At 35.2% G+C, this 18,577-nt stretch overlaps 1 protein-coding gene across 2 annotated transcripts in view; it reads left to right on the plus strand.

Moving 5' to 3' along the window:
* MED23 (mediator complex subunit 23) overlaps window positions 1–18,577 on the plus strand; it is a 41,793-nt gene that overhangs the window by 12,767 nt on the left and 10,449 nt on the right. For both annotated transcript variants that reach the window (XM_033235446.1, XM_033235445.1), the window contains 11 exons: window positions 4,834–5,034; window positions 6,928–7,071; window positions 8,329–8,474; window positions 9,473–9,718; window positions 10,637–10,779; window positions 11,756–11,930; window positions 12,585–12,748; window positions 14,799–14,923; window positions 16,186–16,391; window positions 16,480–16,660; window positions 18,251–18,421. In XM_033235446.1, coding sequence (XP_033091337.1) covers window positions 4,834–5,034; window positions 6,928–7,071; window positions 8,329–8,474; window positions 9,473–9,718; window positions 10,637–10,779; window positions 11,756–11,930; window positions 12,585–12,748; window positions 14,799–14,923; window positions 16,186–16,391; window positions 16,480–16,660; window positions 18,251–18,421 — 1,902 coding nt within the window. The remainder of the gene's footprint in view (window positions 1–4,833; window positions 5,035–6,927; window positions 7,072–8,328; window positions 8,475–9,472; window positions 9,719–10,636; window positions 10,780–11,755; window positions 11,931–12,584; window positions 12,749–14,798; window positions 14,924–16,185; window positions 16,392–16,479; window positions 16,661–18,250; window positions 18,422–18,577) is intronic.

Raw genomic sequence — 18,577 nt, forward strand, 5'->3', positions numbered from 1 at the left:
TTTTTTTTTTCTTTTTTTCTTTTTTTTTTTTTTTTTGGTAACAAAGAGACAACACCTGGCACTCAATGAAGCCTGTCACTTTTTGATGGTTTATTTTTCCTTCCCACTCCATTTACTTTTTCCTACTTTAGGGCTAAAGCTAGCCTGGTGGAATTTTCAGAGATGGAAAGATTTATGGTGGCCTTTATCTTTCCAGACTGCTAAAACAAATAAAGAAAAATAACAACAACAGAAATACTTATGTTGCTTTGCCTTAAAACAAAAACAAATTAAAAACAACACAAAAAAGAGAAAAAAGGCACTTTAGTAGAGATATGCTGCTTTTAAAAGTTGGAGTGGTAAACTTTATACAGGAAAGGCTTTTTTGGAAACATGGGGATTGACTAAGAAATGTCAGACTCTTAGGTGACCCCACACCTGCTTGACAAACACCCTTCTTTGTCAGTCTTTGCCAGAAGTGCCTTCCTCCTAGAGTGAGCTCCTCTCAACTGACACTCACCTGCGGTGGGAGAAAAACACTATGGCCAAACTTTATAAATCAAACTCTTATACAGTCCCAAGTCTGTTCCAGGACTTTTCACCTTTGATATTTTAAACAAAATAGTGGTTCCAATTATTTTTGTTAAAAATTTTTGAGCCCAACATATTAAAATAGACCAGCTTTTTGATTTTAAAAAGACGTTCTTGTCTAGGTTATATAAAATAGCGTTACTGTTTGCAATACTATAGTGAAGGTTGTGCCAGTGCTTCCATTTATAAAGCCCTATTTTTAAGGACATATAGCTTGGCCATAAAACTTGCTCAGTGTTGAAACTTTGCATGCCAAACCTCACCCTAGTAGCAGTATCTCTTTTGTTATTTTAAGTTTTTCTTCTGAAAAATTTGCCAAGTTTCCTTGTTTGGACAAGCTTTTGTACATGTGAAACTGAAACTGCTTCACACTAGAGTATCTGACAGTTACCTCATATAATCTGTCAATTTAACATCTTAAATACCAAGTCATTAATTCTGATCAACTTTCATTGAATTAGAGGTAAGTATTCAGTTAACTTTGAAAGAATGCTTCATGCTATGTTTTAAAAGTAATTTTTACAGTGAACCTTAAGTCATACTTGACTCAATTTTTTTACAGTTTGGTGGATAAATGTACCCATGGTCATTTGAGCTGCAAATACCTTCCCCCAGATATCCTTAGCTATCCTAAGCTTTTTTCTTTTGGGGGCGGGCAGCTCTTCTCAAACTAGAAATTGACGAAACAATTGAGAGTATTTCTGATCTGATCATTTTGATAACAAGTTTCAACCTAAAAAGTTTATGACTAAGACATAAATCCATAAAAAATAAAGTTTATAATGGAAATGCTGACAGAACATTATTAGTATTGGTACCACTGTAGTGTAAACATTGTCAAAAATTCACAATTCATCAGTAATCGTTTTCATAGAAAACTCTTTAGTTAAGGGTTGTGTAGATAGAAGACAATATGCTCAGTTGACATGATATTTTTACCTACTGGAAAGTAGACTAGAAAAGGAGAACCCACAGGATAAGAAGCATATGATTAAAGATAACCAAATCATCGTATTACATCTTTTTATCATTACAGAACTGCATCCTACACTATACTTTCTTGTCCTTTCTCTAGCAATGTGATAATTTACTCATAGCTTTTGAAACCTTAAGAGCTGTTCACATTACATTTTCCAGTAGGAATTGGGTTATATTTTATGCTATTATTGGTTACATTCAGCAAGTCATAAATAGCCCAGTTCCGTGACCGGCAAGATGGAGCGTTAGACTTCAACTCACAGGGGAAAAATCTTGTTTTTTATGTGCTTACACAAGTTTGTATTCTTTCTGCCGAATAAAAGCACTGTAAAATAGATGCACTCCTCAGCCTCTTACATGGTGGTGTATCAACCTTGGCTACTATGAGACAGTGAAGTATTCATCATTCATTTGATCTTATGTTAATCAGTAAGTTTCTCTTTGAAATTATTCTGATTATTGGTAACTTTCTCGGTTAAAGCAGTGAATATGATTTTGAAAGAGAAAATGACATTGAAAGGAATTTTTCTTCCCAACTTCTCCTGAATAGATATTATTTTAAAATTGATTTACATCACTGAAATAATTTAAAATTAATTTAAGCTCACCTAAGTACAGTATGTTAAAATTTTGCTGCAAAAGCATTATGAGAACTGTACATGAAAAGTGTCAAGTACTACTCAATATAGGATATGAGATGCTAAGACTGAAAAGCGCTATCATTTGCCATTTGAAATAGTGCTGGGAAGGAATCGGGCGTAGGTGAAGGGTTAATATTAATGTTTCTATTAATGTCATTTGCCTGATTTTTAGCTTTTATCAAAGCTGAAAATGTTAAATGAAGTTTCAGTATAGTTTGGGCTACTAGGTAGAAATAGAATTGTTAAAATATTGAATTTAAATAGTCTTAAAACAGGTTTTAACTAAGTAGGCATATAGTTATGATGTACATTAACAAATTTAACTTTGTCAGTATTTTGAAGACTTAAATTCACCAAAGCTTTCACAAAACAAGATGTGAACAGTTACAGGCATAGCATCCATTGGCTTATGAAATAATCTTAGCCTAGTGATTGACAGTTAACTTTTATTCATAGATTCTGAAACTGCTTTACAAATGTTTGTTCCACTTTGTAAAACCATCTGCTATGTAGTAGAGAGTCTTAATTTTAATGTGCCTGTCTTTAAATAATTGAAAACTAAAGCAGTTTATTATTCTGAAGTAGCAGTACAGATCATTTTGTAGCTTAGACTTTTTTTTTTTTGATATTACCAAAATTTACAGATAAAGCAACATATTTAAGCTGTCTTTAAACTTGATTTGAGAAATAGCCTTGGCTTTAACTAAAAACACCTGGGAAATCTGTAGTTAATCCTGATAGCTCTTCTGCTACATTCAGGTGCTGGAGCATTAGATACTGCAGCGATTCCTGACTGACTTAATTTCTGACAGAAAAGTTAAGGGTCATGGCATGTGTTGAAAGACCATCAGCTTTAACTGTAAATTTCCTAGTTCTTGCTTTGTCAAAATCGTAATATTTTTGCTTTCCTTTTAAAATCATTAACTGTATGACAGTCACTACATGCCTAAAAATATGTAGGGGAAAATCCAGTTTTTTTCTTAAATAGCTAATACTGAAAAGGGAAACTCCAAAATGACTCAGGTGCTAAAAACCAATTTTATTTAGTTTGCTCTTTTTTCCTAAAGCAGATTGATGGAAGACCATTATGGATGGAGAAATAGATGACAAATTGGTCAGTTTCCAAACTGGAAGCAAATTCCCATCACTAGTGAAAAATTCCTACTGGAAATCCTGGCTTTACTTCTTTTCACAATTTTTTCTGACTCTGTATACTTTGAATGATCTCACTCTAAATTTGTGTTGTCTGACACATTTCTTAGGTTGTTGGTGGTTGGCAGAACTAGTGAATTTCAAGCCCTGTACACAGTAGTTTTGCATGCTGATTTAAGAAATAGTCTGTAGTGTTGTCTGTTGCACTTTGCTCTGCTTCATAATGATAATTACATTTGGAGGAAAAGTATTGTAGTCTCAACTGGTGGTGTTAATATTGCTATTTGTAAACCTGTAATGTGGTTGAACTGTGGTCATGGCATTGTGTTTTTGGAAAAAATAAGAAACAACCATTGATGCTTATCATTTGGATAGATGTTTGTTTTATTTGCATGCTTTAAGAAACTGCAGCTATATTGGAGCTTTACAAGTTTGGAGCTGGCAAAGAGCATGCAAAAGAGGGGATGCTATTCATTATGTCTTGTTTATTTCCAAATTTGTCCCCATTTTGCATTTTTTCCCTAAATTTGAAAAAATCATATCCCTTTTTCATGGCAAAAGACTGATAATCACACCTAAAGTTTAGGGGGAAAGATCTGTATTAGTAATTGTATTCACTAGAAGGGCTTCCAACTGCCTGCTACTAAGTCATATAACATATTTATAAAGGAAATATGAAAATGGCTTAAACATGGCTTAACATATTTCTTTTGGTAAAAGTATATTTTTTAAATCACTTTTAAAAGCACAGATCTTTTTGCCTCTAGAAAGGGAAGCTGCATTCTCATTTTTAGTGTTTAAACTGAATTCTTTTTCTTGTTTTAGATTTTAAAGTGGTCTAATTTAAAATTAAAGCTGCATTATGTTTGGCTTCCAAGAAGGAAGCGCAGAGATCAATTTTTTTCCACTTGTGGAAGAAGTTTCCATTTCAGTGTCAGGACCAATACCACACACTGAAAACAGATGTTGAATAATCTGGTAGCTATTTAGATATACCTCTGTATATAAAGTTAGTGTAAACTTATAGGGGTTACTTTAAAATAAAGAGATTCACATACCTGCTTTATTTGTTCTGTCACAATATTTGCTCCCTGTAAATCCAGGGTTTTCATCTTTCGACTTAGATTGCAAAATTAATACTGCTATCCCTGTTTCATATGCTTTAAAATGTTATCTTTTTCCAAAGGATAAATAACAGAATTTTCTACGATGCATTGCCCTTTGTCAAATTGAAAGAATAATGTCCATAGTGGAAGTCAAAGTTAATGGGACGTCTGTTTTGTAGGAAACCTCAAAAAATTTTTTTGAAACTTATCCTGTATGATAATAGAACATGATGCAGCTTTAATAGACTAAATCTAACCTTAACTTCTTAAGTTCAACTTCATTCCATGCTTCTCAGCCTCTTGTTACAAGTAATGCTCGTTAACTGGTAACTTCTGAAACTAACCGAGAGGCTTTTGGAATACTGTATTTAATCTCTGCCCTACAGCACAAGCAGCGCTGCCCTGTGCTGGAGGACCAGTTGGTGGATCTGGTTGTTTATGCCATGGAGCGATCTGAGACCGAGGAGAAGTTTGACGATGGGGGAACAAGCCAACTCCTGTGGCAGCATCTCTCAAGTCAGCTCATTTTCTTTGTGCTTTTCCAGTTTGCAAGTTTTCCACATATGGTGCTTTCTCTTCATCAGAAGGTATGTACTAAATCTTTTGGTCGGAGTGACTTCACCTGTTGATTACTGGATTTTAGACTGCTATGGGCATTCCCTAGTGATTTTAGAACTTGCAGAAGTTCTGAGCCCTAATTTCTGTCCTGTTCACTGCTTTTATAGTTTCTTAACTTTTTAACTTTCTTGTCACTGTAAAAACAGGATTCAGTCATTCATCCTATGTATTCCCAGTGCAGGCACCAGCGGATACAAGATGAAAAGACACTGTAATATCCTCAAGAAGCACCTCACTAAAGGAGGAGATATTTTATATATACACACAACACACAAACAGTATGATTATATCTTAATAGTTATTATAATGAAAGCACATTTCCCTGCAATACAAATAGAAGGGAATAGTCTCTAAGGTTGCAGTGAGCCGAGATCACACCACTGCACTCCAGCCTTGGTGAGAGAGCAAGACTCCGTGTCAAAAAAAAAAAAAAAAAAAAAAAAGAATAATCTCTATCAGAGATATCAGGGATGGCTGTATCAAAGAGATCTTTAAGCTAACACCTGAAGGACAAATAGAAACTTGCTAAGAGAGAAAGAAAAGTGTTTTCTACCTGTAAGACCATCATTTAGAAAGGGATAGAGATGTGTGAGAACTAGAAATAGAAATATGAAGGGGAAATGGTTGGTGAGATAAGGAAGGTGGGAAAGCAAGGGCAGACATGGAGAACTTTAAATGGCCATGTGCCTGTTCTAAGGAGTTTAGATTTTGTTTTGGAGGCAATGCAGAGGAGAGTGGCATCATCATATGCAAGTTGGAAAGATGCTAATGTCCACATGGAGAAAGTGGGTGGTGTAGCGATGGACAGGTACAAAGCCAGAGGCAAGGAAATTAGTGAGAGATACTGCAGTGGGCTAGGTGCTAAAGGTCTAAACCAGGACAGAAAGGAGGAGCCAGAGATGGGGGATACTGAAGTGGAATAGGACTAGGTGACTGACAGTGAATAGAGGGAGTAGCAGGAGCCTAGGCTTGCTCAGTGGTTCCTACTCTGGGAATGAATAGAAGGGAGGACGATGAATCCAAAAAAGGGAGACAAGTGGAAGACTTAAGTTTGTGGGAAAAGTCGTTTTTTGTCAAAAATTTTAGACATACTGAATGGGAATAAAATAAATGTTGTTTTATATAACATCTCCACAGCATGGATTATCTTGGGGAAAATTTTTCGTAAATATTGTTAAAATCCTTTTAACCACCTTCTCCCAGAAACCACCATTAGTTTCTGTTTAATGTACAGAAAACCGGCCGGAGCGGGGGCGTGGAGGGGTGGCTCACTCCTGTAATCCCAGCACTTTGGGAGGCCGAGGCCAGTGGATCGTTTAAGTTCAGGAGTTGGAGACCAGCCTGGGTAACATGGCAAGACCCCATCTCTATCCTTATTCTAAAAAGATATAAATAAATAAATAAGAAACAAAGTGTACAGAAAACCAGGAAGCATTTTATGATAACCAGTCCATGATAATTTCAAATTAAAAAAAAAATCCTTTTGGTACGATAGAGTATTCCCCAGGTTTTGATGAGATTTTTTAAATAAGAATTATCCTATATTAAACTTGATTCTCATGCACACATGATCAACTTGACTATGTTCTAAAACTGCATTTTTTTATATGCATAGTTGTTTGGGGGAGCAGGAAATAAGCATATATATAATACTAAAATAATTTAGCAGGTTTTGCATGGTGTGTCTTGAATTGAGACTAAGTAATTACTAAGTACCAAAGTTAGATGCTGACTTTCTGAGAGCAAGAACCAGGGTTTCTCTTTAAAAACAACAACAACAACAACAAAATAATAATAAAAACTTTCTATATTCATCTCTTTAAGTAGCCGTGTATACATGTATATTTAAACATCTTTTATAGTTAGCAGGGCGAGGACTGATTAAAGGCAGAGATCATCTTATGTGGGTTCTCCTGCAATTCATTTCTGGAAGTATTCAGAAAAATGCACTAGCTGATTTTCTCCCCGTGATGAAGCTCTTCGACTTGCTATACCCAGAAAAAGAAGTAAGCTTTACTGAGTAACTGTTCATGACAACATGATGAGTAAATTATGTCTGATTTATGTTTAAGGATTTTAGTGTGATTTTGTGTATTTCTAAAGTTTATGCTAAGTCACAATTGAGTATTAGGTGTAGCAAGCTCTTTCTCTACATTCTAGGTAGGTCTGCAGTTTTAGAAATCACGAAAACTGTTTTAATCTATATACATCATTGAATGGCCAGATAACAGTCTCTATTAATAGCTATTTTTTCTTTGGCAGTTGAGCCTCAGTATGTCCCCTGGGTGTTTTATCATGTAAGATATTTGAGTAAAATGTGATGTATTTTGGTGATTGCCATTTTCTGGAAGTACTTTATTATGAATTGTTGTTGTTGAGACGGAGTTTCACTCTTGCACACAGGCTAGCGTGCAGTGGTGTGATCTCAGCTCACTGCAACCTCCACCTCCTGGGTTCAAGTAATTCTCCTGCCTCAACCTCCCGAGTAGCTGGGATTACAGGCACATGCCACCATGCCCGACTAATTTTTGTATTTTTAGTAGAGACAGGGTTTCGCTGTGTTGGCCAGGCTGGTCTTGAACTCCTGACCTTAGGTGATCTGCCCAGAAAATTTTAAGATGAAACAAGACTATTTCTTGATGATGGATATAACATGGTGGGGTTATAGTAACCCCACCATGCACTAGCTGTAACCCCACCATATTATACCCATCATCAAGAAATACTCGTTTCATCTTTCTCCTTATCTTTTTTGTTAAAGTTGGGCAATTTTCAAGCAAATTCCAGACACCCATATCATTTTATCCATTAATAGTCAATATGTTTAATGATAATCATTTAGGTTGCATATTTCTTAGATTTTTATATGTTCTTGAAAATTATTATGAGACTTTTAGAAAGTCTTGTTTTTAGTTACATTTATCACATTTAGTAAGATTTCATGATGATGTGTTTTAATTTTTAAAAAGTAAAAATTAAATTATTTTTATTTGAGAATGCTCTGCGATAGTAGGAAAAGCTTGACAAAGCACCTGTGAATTTGTGTTACTTTAAGTAAAAACATATACCAAATAAAGCATCTTGTAATAATTTCAAAATTGTATGGCTGTTAGACCTTCTGATTTGTATTATTGAATTATCGGGGCTAAAGTAAGATATGATATGCTAAAAAGAGTTATGTTAGAAATTGATTACTAAAATACACATAATTATTTAATTCTTCTCTTTCTTCTGTTGTTATTTTTCAAATTGTTATTTTTCAGTATATTCCAGTTCCTGATATAAACAAACCCCAGTCAACCCATGCCTTTGCAATGACTTGTATTTGGATTCATCTCAATAGAAAAGCTCAAAATGACAACTCCAAGCTACAGATTCCAATACCTCATTCCTTAAGACTTCACCATGAGTAAGTTATTTGCTGCTTGATACTTATTTTTCTTGTTTAATTAATAGCGGATTGTAGACTAATATTGGTCTCGGTGTTTGTGTGAAATTTGGAAATCTCCCCATACCCACTATAGGTAAGGGCAAATACTTGAGATATATGTCATAGCAAGAGAATCTGACCAGCACCTATATCAGGAAACAGCTACAAGATTAGTCTTGCTTTTATGTATAGATTTTAAAAAAATTTTTTTTCAAGGCTGATCTTCAGTTGTATATCTTATACTTTAAAGTTATTAATATAATGAAAGCATATCAAGTTTTATAAATGTAAAAATGTTTCAGAATTTCTCAAGTGCTTGGATCTTGCGCATGAGCTGACTGAGATATTCATCTGTGGGCTGCCAGGATTGATTGAGCTGATCTGGCTGGCATGCCCCTTAATATCTCTTCCAAAGTTGTGATGACTCAAAGAAGATACCATTCTTAGATAGTATTGTATTGTATTGTAGTCAAGGGTGCTAGGAATAGCCTAACTTCCCACCTAGAACTTCTGAAAAGGACTGCCACATCTCTTCACAGGATATGGCAGGGGAGTCAGACTTGGTATTTCATTTGGTTTTCATTTTATGAGATACCCCTTAACCACCTTTTCAAAGTGATATCTGTAATGAAGACATTGTTGTGTTTATACAGACAGATAATAAGTAGAAACCTGGTTCATAGACTTGTGAGTTATTTCTTCAGTCTCTGAAACTTAGCCTAATATGGTGGCTGTGTATGTAGTACATACTTAACAGATACCCATTAATAGTTTATTTAAAATTATTTTTCTTCTGAAACACTACCCCAGCTTCTATGTGTATTCCCACTATACATTTCACACAGAAACTCTAATACGTATAGGAACAAAGATAGCATTAATAAATAATTGCATAAAATTGAACTTTTAAAAAAATAGAAATTAACATTATGGAAGTAATTTTCGTTTTTTCTTTTTAATGGAACATGAATTTTTAGGTTCCTGCAGCAGAGTCTGAGAAATAAAAGTTTACAGATGAATGACTATAAGATTGCTCTGTTGTGTAATGCATACTCTACAAATTCAGAATGTTTTACATTACCCATGGGAGCTCTGGTAGAAACTATTTATGGAAATGGAATTATGAGGATACCTCTCCCTGGAACAAACTGTATGGCTTCAGGATCTATTACCCCCTTACCTATGAACCTCCTGGATTCACTGACAGTGCATGCCAAAATGAGGTATGTTCTTTTTATTGGTTTGGTTCCATGTCAGGGAATTGATACGATTCTAGTATAAACCTTTATTTCGGGATTTAATGTGTGTAATTTTTCATAGTCAGGTACATTTAGGAAAAAAAAATAGCTTTATTTTATTACAAAAGTAAATATTTTTTATTATAGGAATTCTAGGATAAACAAACCCAAAGAAAGTAATTGTCATAATCTCTCCATGAGAGATAAGCATTATAAAAATTTTTTGCACTTTTTTTTTCGTTTTTTGTAGATAGTTAAGAAGGAGGACTAGTGTAGCTAGAGCTTCCAACATTTTTGAGAAGGGCTAGAAATCCAGATTTTTTATTACTAGTCTTTCAGCCTTTAAGTATTGGCTCAAATTTAAAACAACCACCATATAGGCCAAAGAGAATTTGTCTGTGGGCCTCCAAGTGGAGCATCAGTTCCGGTAGAGCTATGCTCTTTTTCACATGGTAACCATTGTGATAGAATTACACGTGTGCTTCACTTGCATGTATAACAGATTTGAGCAAAGCCCCATTAGAACCTAACATTTGGGTCTTAGCAGTGATATATTAAAGTAAATCTGTGACAGAAGTTATTTAATTTCCCAAATGTATTTTGATGCATCATTTGAGTGACCAAAAGCTCTCAAGCTTGCTCTTATAAGTTGAACCCAAAGTTTGTTTTCCCATGAGCAGGGGGATCCGTATGCATATTGAAAGCACCATGGAAACCGGAATGAGTCTCAGGTTGTGCAGTGCATCCTTACCAAGTGTCCTGCACAGCTTAAACACATTAAATGAATCAACTTCATTTGAATCATTTAAGTTCAAATTATACTAAGTTACTTCTAAGTAGCGTAGCCCCTATGTTTATGTCAAAAATATGGATTTTTATTTTCTTCCCTTTTTTTCTCCTCAGCCTTATTCACAGCATTGCAACCAGGGTGATAAAACTTGCTCATGCAAAGTCCAGTGTGGCCTTGGCTCCAGCCCTAGTGGAAACTTACAGTCGTTTATTGGTCTATATGGAAATAGAGTCTTTGGGCATCAAAGGATTTATCAGTAAGACAGGACTTCCTGGTGTTTATAATTATTAACCCATTTATTAACTCTAAAGGTACTTTTCTAGGTCCTGGGGACACAGCAGAGAACAAGTCAGCACCATGATGGAGCTTATGGAAGGGGACGTTAAATAAATGAAATATAGAATATGTCAGGTGATACATGTTATAGAGAAAAATAAAGCAAAAAGGAATAGAAAGTTTGAGGGTGGGAGGAGGGGTTTGTTGCATTTTTAACTGAAGTGGTAAGAAAAGGTTAATGTGCTAGGTGCCTGGGATGTGATAAGCTGGAAAGACCTGGTCCCTGTCCTCATGCAAATGGATTCTGCCTGAGGCAGTAATGCTTTCCTCCAGTGCATACAAAAGGCTGACTGGCAATAAAGAAGGAATTTTCTTAGATTGCAGAAGATACATTATAATGTCTGTTATTTATTATGTAGTTCTAAAATGGTAGATACTTTCTAATACAGAAGTGTTTTTCTGATTCATCGTAATTCCAGCTTTTCATGAATACAGCATAGTTTTAATTTTAACCATAGTAAGTCTTCTTAGATAACTGATTGTTGAATAAAACTTCCTTGGGGGTAGGAGGAAACAAGGGCAGGTGTAGTACAGTTTTTTTGTATTAAAAAGTGAACCTCATACTTCAAAAGGTTTGGAACATTAACTGTCTAAAAATAAAAGATACCAGAATTGAGAAGATTAATGCTTTTTCATATCTTGTCTCATTTTATTTTTCCAGATAAACGTGATTATCACTTGCCAAGTCCCAGGAAAAAAAAATTTATACTATAGTTAGGATCTGAATTTTTCCTTACTGTTAAAGTAGAAAATAAGAAAATATGGAGAATATATATGTGTGTGCGTGTGTATTTTCGCAATCAAATCTTTATATCTTACTCAATGTGACTTTCTTCAATTATCTTTTAATGCATAGCCTTTAATAATGGGTACCTTAAATTGTCTTTTTCCTCCAGGTCAGCTTTTGCCAACTGTTTTCAAATCACATGCATGGGGGATCTTACATACACTCCTTGAGATGTTTAGCTACCGGATGCATCATATTCAGCCTCATTACCGAGTTCAGCTCCTGAGTCATCTTCATACTTTGGCTGCAGTTGCGCAAACAAACCAGAACCAGCTCCATCTTTGGTGAGCTCATTGAAGATCATCTTTCCTTAAGATTTACTAGCACCTTTCTTGGAGATGAGGTTCTTAATCCTTTGCCTTACAGGTTTTTTTATTTTTTAATTCATCTGTCATAAAACTTCTCTGCTTCTAAAGTACTCTGTTTCCAGTATAGGAGCAGAGTCCAGCTTTTTAAATAGAAACTGATTAAGATAGTTGAGTCCTTGCTTCAGGATCTTTGGACTGAGAATTAGTACTTCCAGGGTGTTTATTGTTATGTTGTAACTTAGCCCTTTAGAATGCTGTTTTTAAGTATACTTCAGATTATGGTTAAAGTATCATGTCACGTTGATTTTGCTTTAAATTAAAATATATTTTAGATAGAAAAATACAATTTTTGAAATGCAGTATCTCCAGGTGAAATTTTTTAGTCCTATAGGCGGCAGGCTATCTTTTTCAAATGTGTAAAAATGTCATGATTTTTACTATAAAATTGGACACATTAGGTTTTTTAAACAAAGTAAGCGACATTTATTCTCACACAAAAGTGTTTTTTTAATTAAAGAAGATATAGTCATATAGATTGCATGTTTTTCCATTGTAATTAACCTTAGAATTAGATTTAACTCCATAATTCTGAAATTTTTTTACATTTATTTTTATTCTCCCACTTTTCAGTGTCGAGAGCACTGCTCTCAGGCTTATAACAGCATTAGGTAGCTCAGAGGTACAACCGCAGTTTACACGCTTCCTTAGTGATCCCAAAACAGTGCTCTCAGCAGAATCTGAAGAACTGAACCGAGCCTTGATATTGACCTTGGCTAGAGCAACTCATGTAACAGGTACAGTGACTATGTGACTACAAACAAACAAAAACAGATGAATTAAAGTGTGCCATGATTCTACTAATTACTATGGGTATAACATACTAAAAAGATACTTTTCATTTGTTCAAAAAAAGCCAGTTGTTTTGATATCTTCACTATTTCATTCATTTATGGAAGCTCTTTTGTGTAACATCATTCTATTAATAACTGGGTTGAACATCAGTTTTCAGCTATCTTCCATGATTTTAAAGTAGTAATTCTTTAAGCTTTTTGGTCTCAAGACTGCTTTACACTCTTAAAATTGAAATTCCCAAAGAGTTTCTGTTTATATGGATTATATCTATGGATATTTATTCTATTAGATAGTAAAATAAAGTTTAAAAATATTTATTAATTTGTTTTTAAATAGTAATAATAAACATTACATGTTAGCATATGATGTTATGAAAAAAAGTATATTTTCTAAAGTAAAACTTTAGTGAGAAGAGGTGCCATTGTTTTACATTTTTGCTTCTCTAATACCTGATGTAAAGGAAGACATAGTTTGGATTCTCATCTGCTTAGACATTTAATCCATTGAAGTTTTAGTTGAAGTGAGTGAAAAATGTGGCCTCACGCAGATGAGGTTAGAAAGAGAGAAGTATTTTAATAGCCTTTTCAGATCGTTGTGAATGTTCTTTGACATCACATAGAAAAATGATAGTTGCTTAAAGGTTAGTTGCAATGTGGAATCCAAAACCCTATCAGTGAACTTCACGTACTTTGTTACATTGTAATCTGTACATCTGTTTTGTACATTTAGTGGATTTTTAAATCCATGCATGTTTTGTAACTTTATGAGTTATTCATTTTGAAAATATTGGTTCACTGAGTTACGTAGATCTAGCAAATGTTGACATTTTGTTATACAGTATCAGAAAATTACATTCGTTAATATCACTGCAAAGTTTATTAGAAAAATCTAAGTTTTAGAATGCTGTCATGTCATGGTGGTAGATACAGGTTTTCCAAAATTTCCATTTTTACTTAAAAGGTCAAATTTTATCATTGGTAAAGGTTACTATCATTTGTTTTCCTTGAAGTGACAAGCTCATTTTGTTAATTTTCAAGAAAATGTCTGCTAAATACTTAAGTCTAGCTAACTATAGTTTTCTGTCAGACGTTCTTTCAAGTAAAATTGGAATTCAAAAAAAAAAAGCAGCTGATTTAACTTAGTAGTCAGTCAGTCACACAAGTGTTTTTTCTCAAGACACCCATCAAACTTTGGAACACTAGGCATATGCTTCCCATTTTGTTAAATATGATATTAAAAATAAGTGTCGAGATTGACACTGGCACTTTTCTTTCACTGAGTGCGTGTGGTGGAGAATACAAAGCCTTTTCATCTCGTTTGCCACCACTGTTTGATTTGTGCTTAGGACCAGCAGTTTTACCACCATTGCTTTTGCACCGTCAGTGCTCATATCTGCTAAAAAAGCCAGTGATATCTTTTTATTGTTATTTGACCTCACTGAGTCTTTGAAGGGCTACTGGGGAATCCCCCAGAGGTCTGAAGACCACACTTTAGAACTGATGTTTTAAAGAGATAGTTATTGATTTTAGCAACCTCAAATACGTTTATGTAAATTATGTTGTTTTATGTAAAGAACCCTCTTCAATTCTGAGATTTATACATGCATTATGTAATTATTTCACTCACCAAAAAAGACATCTTTCTTTATTCTGTTCCCTTGGCCAAATAAAGTACTACTAAATCAGTGTCAAAATAAATGAACAGTAGTGGTGGCCCTGTACCATTATCACTGGTACTCTGTAACCTCAAAAAAAGAGATTCCAAATGTCTTTTGTCATCTTTTCATAAATTGTTCTCACATTTTCTAATGTGATCATCCAGATCCCTCATAAACTAAGCAAATTTAGGTTCTAAGCTGAATATGACTAGTTAAGCAATGAATGCACTACAGTGAAATTCTCAGTGTACTTAATTATTATTTTCGCTATAATCTTTTATGAGTTGTGGATATAATCACTTATATCTGGATTACATCTATTTGTTTATGTTTAGATTTTTTTACAGGCTCTGATTCAATTCAGGGAACTTGGTGTAAAGACATACTTCAGACCATCATGAGTTTCACTCCTCATAATTGGGCTTCACACACCCTGAGCTGTTTTCCAGGCCCACTACAGGTAATTTGGTCTTGAATTACTTATTGAATACACATGAAATCCTTCTTCCCATTCACAGTGGTGTTCTAGAGTGAGTCTTGGTGACATCTGAATAAAATTAGCTTTTATTTATTTTAAAAATTATTTAGGGGCTGGGCATGGTAGCACATGCCTCTAGTCCTAACTGCTTGAGAGGCTGAGGCAAGGGGGATGACTTGAGCCCAGGAATTTAAGGTTACAGGGTACTATGGTCACACCACTGCACCACATCCTGGGTGACAGAGCCAGACCCTATCTCTAGAAAAAAAAAATGTCGTTACTTCCAAAATCTCTCAAGTTGTTCTGTGTCCTACTCTGGGACTGGGCATGTTTCTAAAAATTTAATTTTTGTGGTTTCACCTTAGTTAACAGTTTTAAGGGAAGGAAGAGTAGGAAGAGGAAAAAAAGTGAAAAAAATTGAAAAAGAGAAAAAAATAGTTAATGGTTTCAGAATCTCATGAAAATTAACATAGCACCTGAAAATTTTTTGTCTCTCGTAGAACTGAAATGGGGAGAAGTATAATGTAATGGAGCTTCACAGAGTGCACATATATGACACTTCACTGAATTTTTTTTAATTCCAGAAAAACTGTAAACCTGGTTTTTCTAATAGGGAGAAAGGCAAACGTCATCTCTCTTCTCCTTTTCGGAAAAAATGTTAGGCATGATGAACGTCCATTTTTCGTAACTCCTGTTAGGGCTAGAGCATTTGGTTTTCAAATTTACCAAATCACCTGGAGGGCTTGCTAAGCTACAGATGACTGGGGCCCCAGCCACAGAGCTTCTGATTCAGTAAATCTGGGATAAGGTCTGAGAATTTTGCATTTCTTGTAAGACCAGATGATGCTGATACTGCTGGTGTTGGGACCACACTCTGAGAATCACTGGGCTAGTGCAGTGGATTTTCCTTAGAGACACTAACATAAGTAGCCAAAGGGTAGAGACATTTCATTCTGTTTTTTCTTTTTAGGACTGGTGGAAGTATCAACAGATGATTGAAGAAGCTTTAAATTCAGGCTTGCTTATAATTTCAGTTTAGGAAATCTAGGAAAAGGAATCTTGGAGATAATCTAGTCAAGCTTATGTATTTTCCAGATACAGAAATTCAGGCCTTAATTGCTGAATTGCTCAAGGTCACCTAAAGTTTATTAATGTCAGAATCAAGCCTAGAGCTGCTTATTAACTGCATATCCAGTGCTCTTTCTACTATAACCAATGAAATAAACTTCTGATCCTCTTTTTAGGCGTTCTTCAAACAAAATAATGTGCCTCAGGAAAGCCGTTTTAATCTGAAAAAAAATGTGGAGGAGGAGTATAGGAAGTGGAAGTCAATGAGCAATGAAAACGACATTATTACCCACTTCTCTATGCAGGGCTCCCCTCCTCTCTTTCTTTGTCTTCTCTGGAAAATGCTCTTGGAAACAGATCATATTAATCAAATTGGCTATAGGTAAGTCAAAAACCTAATTTGCATTCCATTTGGCAAATTGTTGTATCCATACAACAATGGAGTTTATGTTTTACTCTCTGCCTTCCAGAGTACTAGAGAGAATTGGAGCCAGGGCCTTGGTAGCCCATGTGAGGACATTTGCAGATTTTCTGGTATATGAGTTTTCTACATCAGCAGGGGGTCAGCAACTCAATAAATGCATTGAAATTCTTAATGACATGGTATGGAAGTATAACATTGTTACACTGGACAGATTAATTCTCTGCCTGGTAAGAATAAATATGTTTCTAAGCTTATTCTCTTTTAGATCAAGATGTATGACTAATATATCTTATGCCAATCTGCTCTATATTGCTTTGAAGGATTTAATGAATTTATACTATATCAAGCATTGCTGTCACTTCCCTAAAGAACTACAAATTTTCCAACTTCTTTTTTTTTTGTTTTTGTTTTTTTGTTTCTTGAGACAAGGTCTCACTCTGTCGCCCAGTGCAGTGGCGTGATCATGGCTCACTGCAGCCTCAATCTCCTGGGCTCAAGCAATCTCCTCCTGCCTCAGCCTCCTGAGTAGCTGGGACTACAGGCATATGCCACCATACCCACTTAATTTTTTTTTTCTTTTTAACTTTTTTATAGAGATGGAGTTTCTCTATGTTGCCCAGGCTGGTCTCAAACTCCTGGACTGAAGCAGTCCTCCCTCCTCAGCTTCCCAAAGTGCTGAGATTACAGGCATGAGCTACTGCCTCCAGCCACAACTTCCTTATTTATTCATTTAATAAGTACATACTGAATATCACCTGTGTTCTATGTATAGAAGGTATAGAAGTAAGTAAGATATAGAAGGTATAGAAGATGTGGTCCTAGCCTTGTGATACTCTAAAAATATGAGCGATTAGACCCTGAGTTGATTCTCCAAAACTCCAGAACTCCCACTAGAGGCAGGTAGTAGCAGTAAGTCACTGTGTTTCTTTACAGAGTGCTAATATAACCATTTCTGTACACTTTGGTAGCAAACATTCCCCAAATGTTTTTTTTTTTCTCTCTCTCTCTTGACTTTGGTGTCTATTTCTGGTAGATTTCTTTCTTTTTTTTTTTTTTTTGAGACAGAGTCTCGCTCTGTCACCCAGGTTGCATGATCTCAGCTCACTGCAAGCTCTGCCTCCCGGGTTCACATAGTTATCCTGCCTCAGCCTCCCAAGTAGCTGGGACTACAGGCGCCCACCACCATGCCTGGCTAATTTTTTGCATTTTTAGTAGAGATGGGGTTTCACCACGTTAGACATGATGGTCTCGATCTCCTGACCTCATGATCTGCCCGCCTCGGCCTCCCAAAGTGCTGGGATTACAGGCGTGAGCCACTGCGCCTAGCCTTTGGGTAGATTTTTTAAAAAGACACTAAGGTGGGCTGGAAAATGCTGCGTTGAAAAAAATTCTATAGTGGTGATATTTGGAGTGGCATAGTTTAACGTTAACCCCTTAGCTGTGAAGCATAGATATAAAAGTAGTTACTATATTTTAGGAGAAATAATGTAAGTCTATAAATTAATAAGATATCAGGATAAGGTGGAGGGGTAGAAAAAGTATTTCCAGGAAACAGTGAGAAATCTTATCTGCTTAAGATAGATTAAATTTTTAAAAATAAAGATGGACATCCCAGGCAGAAGGAATAGTAAGCCAAAATAGGCAAGAAAGGTCATATATGTTTGGGGAATACTGAACAGTTGGTTTGGGATAGACTAGACATCTAAGGAAATTATGGTAGTGAGATTTTACTTTGTTAAAATTTAGACTTTCAAATGGCCCTCATGGTTTCGCACAGGTTGAACATTTTCATATAATTTTTCTGTTGTTCTTCAAAGGCCATGCGTAGTCATGAAGGAAATGAAGCCCAGGTTTGTTATTTCATAATTCAGTTGCTGTTACTCAAACCAAACGATTTTAGAAATCGAGTAAGTGACTTTGTGAAGGAAAATTCCCCAGAGCACTGGTTACAGAATGACTGGCACACCAAGCACATGAATTATCACAAGGTACTAGTTCTAATTAGTATTTAAAATAATACTTTTAAAACCATACTTGAGCATTTGATGAACTGATTTGGCCGTTTTCTCTCTGGTTCTAATGTTTTTTCTCTGGTCTATATAGAAGTAAGTTAGCTCTCTAAACTTCTTCAAGGTTTGAGAATA

Source organism: Trachypithecus francoisi, unplaced genomic scaffold, assembly GCF_009764315.1.
Source record: "Trachypithecus francoisi isolate TF-2019V2 unplaced genomic scaffold, Tfra_2.0 Lachesis_group15, whole genome shotgun sequence".
NCBI lineage: Eukaryota > Metazoa > Chordata > Mammalia > Primates > Cercopithecidae > Trachypithecus > Trachypithecus francoisi.